Source organism: Bidens hawaiensis, unplaced genomic scaffold, assembly GCF_021521415.1.
Source record: "Bidens hawaiensis isolate Kalapana, Puna unplaced genomic scaffold, B.hawaiensis_p1.1 tig00008077_1, whole genome shotgun sequence".
Lineage (NCBI taxonomy): Eukaryota > Viridiplantae > Streptophyta > Magnoliopsida > Asterales > Asteraceae > Bidens > Bidens hawaiensis.
The window spans coordinates 475,830-484,423 of record NW_027491570.1 but is presented as its reverse complement, the minus strand read 5'-3'; the positions used below and the strand labels follow the sequence as shown (position 1 = coordinate 484,423).

At 33.6% G+C, this 8,594-nt stretch overlaps 1 protein-coding gene across 1 annotated transcript; it reads right to left on the bottom strand.

Annotated features, from left to right (window-relative positions):
- Window positions 1-5,040: 5,040 nt before the first annotated feature.
- On the bottom strand, window positions 5,041-8,338 carry LOC143636862 (protein FAR1-RELATED SEQUENCE 6-like). Its single transcript, XM_077104346.1, has 8 exons — window positions 8,320-8,338; window positions 7,775-7,857; window positions 7,330-7,564; window positions 7,154-7,215; window positions 6,784-6,860; window positions 6,504-6,648; window positions 5,901-6,268; window positions 5,041-5,104 (listed from the first exon to the last, which is right to left on the bottom strand). Exons 1-8 carry the CDS (start codon window positions 8,336-8,338, stop codon window positions 5,041-5,043), a joined length of 1,053 nt encoding a protein of 350 aa, XP_076960461.1.
- Between the last annotated feature and the right edge of the window lie 256 nt (window positions 8,339-8,594).

Here is an 8,594-nt window from a genome sequence, read left to right as displayed (position 1 = left end):
CGAAAGATTACGGGCATTTTCTTAATATATTTAGCCAATTAAATGTCAACCTCCCGTTCGTTGAAGTCCTCTAGCATATGCCTAAGTATGCCAAGTTTTTGAAAGATATTCTTAAAAGAAAGGATAAGTTGGAGGAGCTGTTGACTGTACCGCTAAATGGAGAGTGTTCTGCGGTAGTTCTTAATAAAGTACCAGAGAAATTGCCCGACCCCGGCGTTTTTACCATTCCATGCCTTTTCGGAAGTGATACGACGTGTCAAGCATTGGCCGATCTTGGAGCTAGCATAAACCTCATGCCGTATTCTTTATATGAAAAGTTGGGTCTCGGAGAGCTCACTCTTACTCGCATGACGTTGTCTTTAGCCGATCGTTTCGTAAAGTATCCGAGGGGTGTCGTGGAGAATTTGCTTGTTAAGGTAAACAATTTAGTTTTCTCGGCTGATTTTGTTGTTTTAGATATGTAGGCCGACGAGAGAGTTCCTATTATTTTGGGTCGTCCATTCTTACGTACCGCTAGGGCGGTCATTGACGTGTTTGAAGGTAAGATAACTCTTAGAGACGGCAATGATAGTGCCACTTATTTGGCTAAGTCCATGAGACATCCGAGTGGTCAAGACGGTCTCATTGATCCATGTCATCCAGTTTACTCGATAGAATCATTTATCTCGGGCATGGATCCAAGTCTTGATGAGTCCCGTTCGGTGAGTTTAAGTGTGAGGAAGGAGCGAAAGGTTTTGAGTTCTCGGGTAATGGTAAAGTGTTTTAGAGAATGGGGTGGTGGAAAGCGTAAGGTTGAGAGGGTTCGTGGAGTTAGAAAGAAGAATAAAAAGGTTGACGAATAGTCGGATAATGATTCAGAATTGTTGAGGGCATTGGAGTTCTACCGAGGTGGAGGAAGCTCCACTCGGTCCGCCACGTGATTCGTATATGGGTTCTTGAGTGAAAACTCAAGTGTAGAGTTTGTATTATTTTCTTTTATTTTTATTTTTATTTTCTTTGAGTCCCTAATGTAGTTTTTGTAGTTCGACTTTGTTTTGTGTTTTTGAGTTTTGCTAGATTGAAGATTGAGTGAGCTAGAGAGAAGATCCCCGAGGTTGAGTATAATGAAACGAACAAGTGTGGGGATGGAGCAACCAAGCAGTATATTTTACGTTTTATTATTATTTGCTGCTGATTATTCATGTTTTATATATTTGTGGGTTGATTGAAGTACTTTAATTGCATAATATCTTTCATTACGATAAGATACATTTTTAGATATGTTTGTTTTGTTTGGCCGCTTACGTTCGTGAGAGAAGGAGTTACCATATGTTCAGCACGTTTGTAGTTGGAGGGCATTCATGGAAAGAAGAATTTTGGCATCATGTTCCATTCGCATATTACTAGCTAAGTCTTTTCCTTTATCTAGCTTATTAAAATTTTATTTTGCTTTAGTTTTTATTTTTAGGTTTTTAGTTTTTTTTTGTAGTCCGACTTTATTTTAATTTTATTTTTATTTTAAGTCGTCCTTATCCTTGCATTGAGGACAATGCAAAATTTAAGTGTGGGGATAGGATATTTGAGTCGTAGTTTAAATTGAGTTTTTGTTTGGAAAAAAAATTTTAAAAAAATTTAAAAATGTTTAAAAATGTCCCTTGAATCTAGTTTTTTGCGTTAAAGTGGGAGATGATGATATTTATCGGAAATTGGGTTTTCAAACTACTAATAATATGAGATAAATAAAAGAAAGTGCACTTAACTTGGGATGTGTTGGTAGGCTCAGCCTTGAAAATGAAAGGGCAATTTGATAAAATGGGTCAGAATCTCTTGTGGGTAAAGCGTTTTGTCCGTAGAAAATAAGTAATGAAAGGTCAGCCATACTCAAGCCTCAATTCTTAGTATGAAAAAGTGGAAAATATCATAAAGTTTGAAAAGTTTAAAAAAATTTGAATACGTTATCATATGATGCTTGGGTAGGTTTAACGTTAGAGTATGCCGTGTAGCCTGTGATATAAATCTTAAACTGTTAGTTTTAGTGTTTTTCACCTCATTGACGTATGGTTTTATAACCTTAAATCTTGTATTGATGGGATGCCCCGGGTCCGGAGACCATGGGTCTTTATGCCGACTATTCATCTGGGTATTCACGATTCCAAATGGGGTTGTGAATATTTAAAATAAAAGCTAAAAAAAGAGCAAACCCTTATAAGTCTTTAAACATGATCACAAAGAGTACAAAAGTACAAATACATTATAGACTTGATCATCCACGCTGTTAGTCATGTGGGGTCCCCTTGCTCGCGTCTCATTACCATTAAGAAACGGACCACAAGGGACACGCCACATGTAAGCCCTACAGATGAAATTTTGCATACTCACCTATGGTAATGGTTCGGGGTATTGCTTGATAACGGGGGTATGTCATGTTGTGGGGAACACTAGCTAATTAATTAATTATACCTTAATAATATCAAATGGCTTCTTGGTAGACTTTGATGCTTAAGCTTAGGTGGATAAACAATACATGTGATCGTCTTAACTATTCATGAAAAAATAGAGCAACAAAAAGTTTTAAATCTGCTAATTTTGAGGTTTAAGTCAAGTTGGGGTGGTCTTGTCTGGTAAAAGCTGAAAATAAGCGGGTCTTAATTGTGTAAACCACTGAGTAAAAAAATTGTCGGATCTTATTTGTCCCGGTAAAGATTAAGGCATGGGTTTAAGTGGACAACAATATCGGTGATCGCGGTTTTTGCGTTTTTCTGAGCTTTAAAAATTAACTTATATGTTTGTAAGACTATATTTTCCGATTCTGATCCAACTGCATTAGACTTTTTTAGGGACGAAAAAAGAGTAAGTGTGGGGATATTTGATATACATGTATTTATACATCTCGGATCCCTTGTAAAGTTGTGTTTATTTAATGTTTCGAGTTCGTTTTAGTTCGTGTTTTGGTTTATCTTTTATTATTTAAGGTTTTGAGTCAAGTTTTATATATTTATCGTGTTTTAACTCTTTTGATGTCTTGCATGTTAAACTTAATTCTTTCTATCATTTCATGCGAAGTTTATGTTCGTTTTACCCGTCAATGACTACATGATTAGTTCACTTAGAGTTTCGATTTGTTTTCATGTAGATGGTGGCTTTGGAGTCAAGGAAAAGAAGTTCTAGAAGTTTCTCATCGTTACTTGGAGTTCAAGAAAGGGGCCTAACATGAATAAACAAGAAATAATTGCAAAAAACGAAAATTCCCCAAAAAGGGGTGCCGCGCCGCGCCTAGGCAAATGCCCAGGATGCCTAGGCCGGGCGCCTAGGCCTTCTGGTCAGCCAAAAATTGCAAGCCCAAACCCATTCTCGCTTATATAAACATCTTCATTCCCTAGCCGATCCTAAGTTTAATTGCAGCCGATTTTGAGAGGGTTTCCAAGGGTTTGAATGTGTTTTGGTGTTAGGAATCAAGGAGGATTATCAAGCTTTCGTACAAACGTTCAAGAGTCGATTAAGACGGGTTCTCTCGCTCTTTATCTTTGTTCTTGTTCATTATCTTTCATGATGTTTCTCTTTGTTTTCAATACTTGTTTAGGATTGTTTTTAATAATGATTCTAGGCTAGGTTTGATGAACATGTGTTAATTTGATTCTTGCTTTGGATAATGTTTTGATTATGGTTTTGTTGATTTAATAGTAAAAAACACTTGATTTTGTTTTCATGATGCATATAAGTATTTATTATCTTGATTGATTGTTAACTATTGATTCACATAGATCTTTTATCTTTTGATTGTGTTATTTAGATTTAGGGTTTATGTTTAATCAATTACTTGGTGTTTTGATTATTATGATTAAATGGGCCGGTTAGATCATAGAAGCTTGTTGATAGTTGGTTAGGGTTTTAAATGTTTTGCTAAATTCCAATAGCTGTAAGGTGAGGAGTTGTTCATGTGTCTTGGTCAATTGCATGCTAGGATAGTTAGTGACAATATTCTTGCTTATTGTGTTGATCCATGTTCATGATGTCATGTTAGCTTATCAAGTTATCTAGGGTTTAGTGTTTCGTAAGATTGTTTGCTTTAGATACTATTAATTAACCCTAATTGATGACTTTGCGGAAATCAATTCAACTGATTGCTTAATAATCTAATAATTGTTCTTTGGGATTTCATTTGATTCAGTCAAAGGTTCTTAGGGTTTTGTTAGATGAATATGTTTAGAAATCAGTTTCCATAATCATGTTATTTGTCCATTGTTTGATGATTGTTGATGCATGGGATTCTTACCTAGGTAGATTCCTTCTCTTATTGGTTTCGATCTTGTGTTTAAAATTGCTTGTTTCTCGTTTACTTGCTTATTTGTTCTCTTAGTTTAATATTAGTTTAAAATCCCCCTTAAAACATTAATAATAAATAGTCGTGTCGTAAGTCGAGTCTAATTAGTTAATTAACGTAATTTATAGAGTCCTGTGGGTTCGATATTCCGGACTTACTTAGCTCTAATACAATTGACCGGTTCACATGCCGGTGTTTTGTTTAGTTGAGTCTTAGGTCTAGTGTTTTATTACTTGTTTAATTTAGTTAATATTTAATTGACTGTTTTTAGCACATCAGGAAGATGGTAAGAAAACTTGTTATTTTCTTCTAAAAATATCTCATGTATATTTCTTCTAATGATACATTTGTACAAAACATTAATATATAATCAAAACAGATGGGGGAAATGAAACAGAAACAGATAACGCTGATCACACTGCCGAAGTAGAATTTAATGATGATGATGATACGTATTCACATTTGAGTTTGCAAATGCCATTGGGAACACACACGCTAGAGCTGGTCGACTTTAATATAACCCCACTTCAGCTGTCTAAGATATCTGCTTACCTACCACCAAAAGAAACAAAAGAACATATGGTGACACATTTGATTCATTGAATATCTTAAAATTAATTAATAACTATATTTTCATTTTACAGTCTAGGAATAAGGCAATGGATAAAAAGTTACAAAAATTTGAAAAACTTTGCTCAGAAATCAATGAATTGGTTCGTGAAGGAAATGACAAACATGTATCAAATTACAAGATCTTTGCTAGGTGTTGTGAATGGGAAGACAGATTCAATCATAATGTGGTTCCTAAAACACAAGAAAGTGAAACAGTGAAAAACAACTCACTCCTTAATTTAGGTGAGAAAACAATCTAATTCTCTTTCAATTTTCAACCATATGCACTTCTTTCAAATATATATATATATATAGGATCATGATCATGAGAGAACTTTTTTGAAATTGAGAACTATGAGAACCATTTTGGAGCACAAAAAACCCGAAAATAAAAAAATCATAAAAATAAAAAAACACAAAAATTAAAAAAGTAAAAAAACCAAAATTTTTATTTTATCATCCCGGTTTCATGATAAAAAAAACTCGGTTTAGCTAAATTATATACACATATGTATAATATATACATATATGTACATTTACATGTTTTTATACACACATGTATAATTTAAGATAAATGATACTGTACATATGTGTATATTACGTAACTAAAGATTAAATAAAATTATACATATGTGTATAATAAGACGTTTTTTAATGAAACCGGAATGAAATATAAGAATTTTGGTTTTTTTACTTTTTTAAAATTTTTGTTATTTTTTTTAAATATTTTTTTTAAGGTGTTTTTAGTGGTCCAAAATGGTTCTCAAAGTTCTCAATTTGCAAAGGGTTCTCGCATATATATATATATATATATATATATATATATATATATATCTTTGAAAGTTCCCACTTCTTATATAGCTGTCGCAATTGTGAAACACCAACAACAGTTTCATTCATTTCATCGTGAACATCGTTGAAAATAGATCTTGTATATATCCTAACCGCTTCCCTTTCAAGATTACGTCTGGTTTCTAGCTGCGGATACCTGTACCTACTGTCATGATCACACCGTCTGCCATTGTATCTTTGTATCTCCATACGAAAATCAAAATGGTTGAAAAACTCAACTAATGTTAACTGAAAATTTGTAGCTTGACTGAAAAAATGGTTTTCGCTCTCTGATCTTGATGTTGTACGCATCAATCCAGACAAAGGTTCGTCTATATAAAAAGCAGGTATCCAATCAAATATGATTTCATACATATCAGTAAGCCATTTATTCTTGTCATTATCAAACTCAACCATTATCGCCTGCCATTTCTCCTCAAATTCAAAAGGACTAATTGAATCCGTCCACACTATATCACATATCCTACGCTTGAAATCTTCGTTGTTACATAAATCGGCTCCCACCTGAAAAACAAATGTTAAACGCTTGTGTACCGCTCATGACCAAAATATACTATCATGTTACGCTCATAAGACGCTCACATATTAAACATCAAAAAAAGCTATTACCATGAAACGCTTGTATTCGCTCACTTTTTAAACTACTTGAAACAATTAAACCAAACAAGTAAGTTTACCTTGTCAGCAACTTTCTACATGATATGCCTATACATAACCTATGCCTTGTATTTGGAAACACAGATGCAATAGCTTGCTTCATAGCCGGGTCTTGATCAGTAACAACAACCTTCGGTGAACTACTAGACGACTTAAGTAAAATTTGCAATAACCATGTGTACGATTCAATAATTTCAGAAGCTAATAACCCAGTACCGACAGTCATACTATGACAATGGTTATCAATTGCCGTGAACAGTACAAAAACCATCTAGTACCTGTACATAAAAAACATATTCATACATACAAAACACACAACTAATACGCTTGAATTTTATATTGAAACTGTATGGATCAATAACTTGTTAGTCTTAAATGTAGCATCAAAAGATATAATATCTCCAAATTCAAGATAATTACTCTTTGAAATCTCATCAGCCTAAAAAACACGAATTAACTCATGATTATCATTGACATCATATTCAAACGAATAATCAGATGAAAATGTTTTCTTCGCACACAATCTCTGAACAATCATCTCAACATCATACTCTCCAATATAACAATTCAAACCTTTTTTAAAATTCTTACAATCATCTTTAGTTGCACCTACTTTTTCAAAACCACCGAACTGTGTTCTCATAAGGTTAAATGCTTTAACAGGTCCCGAGTTCAAATTAGATAGCTCATAAATAGCTTCTTCTTGGACATGTGTTAACTTCCTCGCAGAACGGAAAACTGCATATCAGAATCTGCTACCATACTATGATTATGGCCTTCAACAAAATCATATACTTCAAAAATTACACCGTTAACAGATTTTAACTGTAGATGTGCTCTACAACCACATCTAATTGTCGGCCTCTTCCTCCTTATATAATATGGCTTGTTTGATTAATTACAATCACCTTTTGAATCATACATTTTGGCTGGCTTTTGACATTCTTTATAACATGTAAAATACTTGGTCTTTAGTACACCATCATGCATGTACGATCCTCCTTTGCGAACCCCAAGTCCAGCTTTCTTAGCATATTCACTATAAAAATCAAATGCTTGATCAGTTGACGAAAACATCATTCCTTTAACAGGTTTGTAAGAAGAAGCAACTTCAGGAATAATATCAGCCCCTTGATCTTCAACCTAAACACTTGAATCATCTGAAAAAAAAACATTAATAAAATATGTATACTACACGCTCATGAAACGCTCATACGGAAAGCATGAATAAAAATGAATATAAATTTCAACACTAGCATGTTACGCTCGTAACATGCTCATATTCTACAACATCAAATCAAAACAAGTTAACACGCTCATGTTTCTCTCATACTATAAAAACCAAAAAACAACCATATTAAACACTCCTAACATAACACGCTCATATTCTACAACATCAAAATCAATCATATTAACACACTCATGATACGCTGACACTATAAACACCAAAAATCAACCATGTTAAATACTCCTAATATGAACACGCTCGAACACACTCGCAAACTAAACTAATCAATTATCATGTGATTCTCATAGAAACTAACATACAGGTTACTGTCCGATTATAAACATAGTATACATCTACTGTCGATTAGTTCAAACAGGGCAAAAACTTACATTCACGATCGTCTTCAATTTCAAAACCCTAACTCAAAAATCGGTTGAAAACTGGTTCGTATACTAAATTGATTGATTTTGGTACTAAAATTGGTTCGTAATAAGAAATTGATTTTGATAAAGCTAAATATCAGGATCGTAACCGTTTATACGCAAATTACCAAATTTAGATTACGAATGAAAAAGACAATCGTACCCTTCTCGCTTCAAATATACGGAATCTTTTCAACAGATCGCAACTGAATCGAAGGTGTAGATCAACGCTCCCAGATGTCGCGTACCTTTTGTACGATAAGGCATTAGCGTATTCCATCTTTTCTCTCTTTCTCTCTCTCTATATATATATATTCGAATAAAAGACTACTATTTTTGTCAGTTGTCAATCTCATAGCCCTCCTCACCTTTTTTTTAACCATTTTCAATATATGGTCATTATCTTTTAAGTAATTTTAATATATGAATTCAAGTTTATTTTTATTAAAAGTAAATCCTAACTAATTCATTCACTAATAAAAGACTACCATTTTGTCACTTGCCAATCTCATAGCCCCCCTCA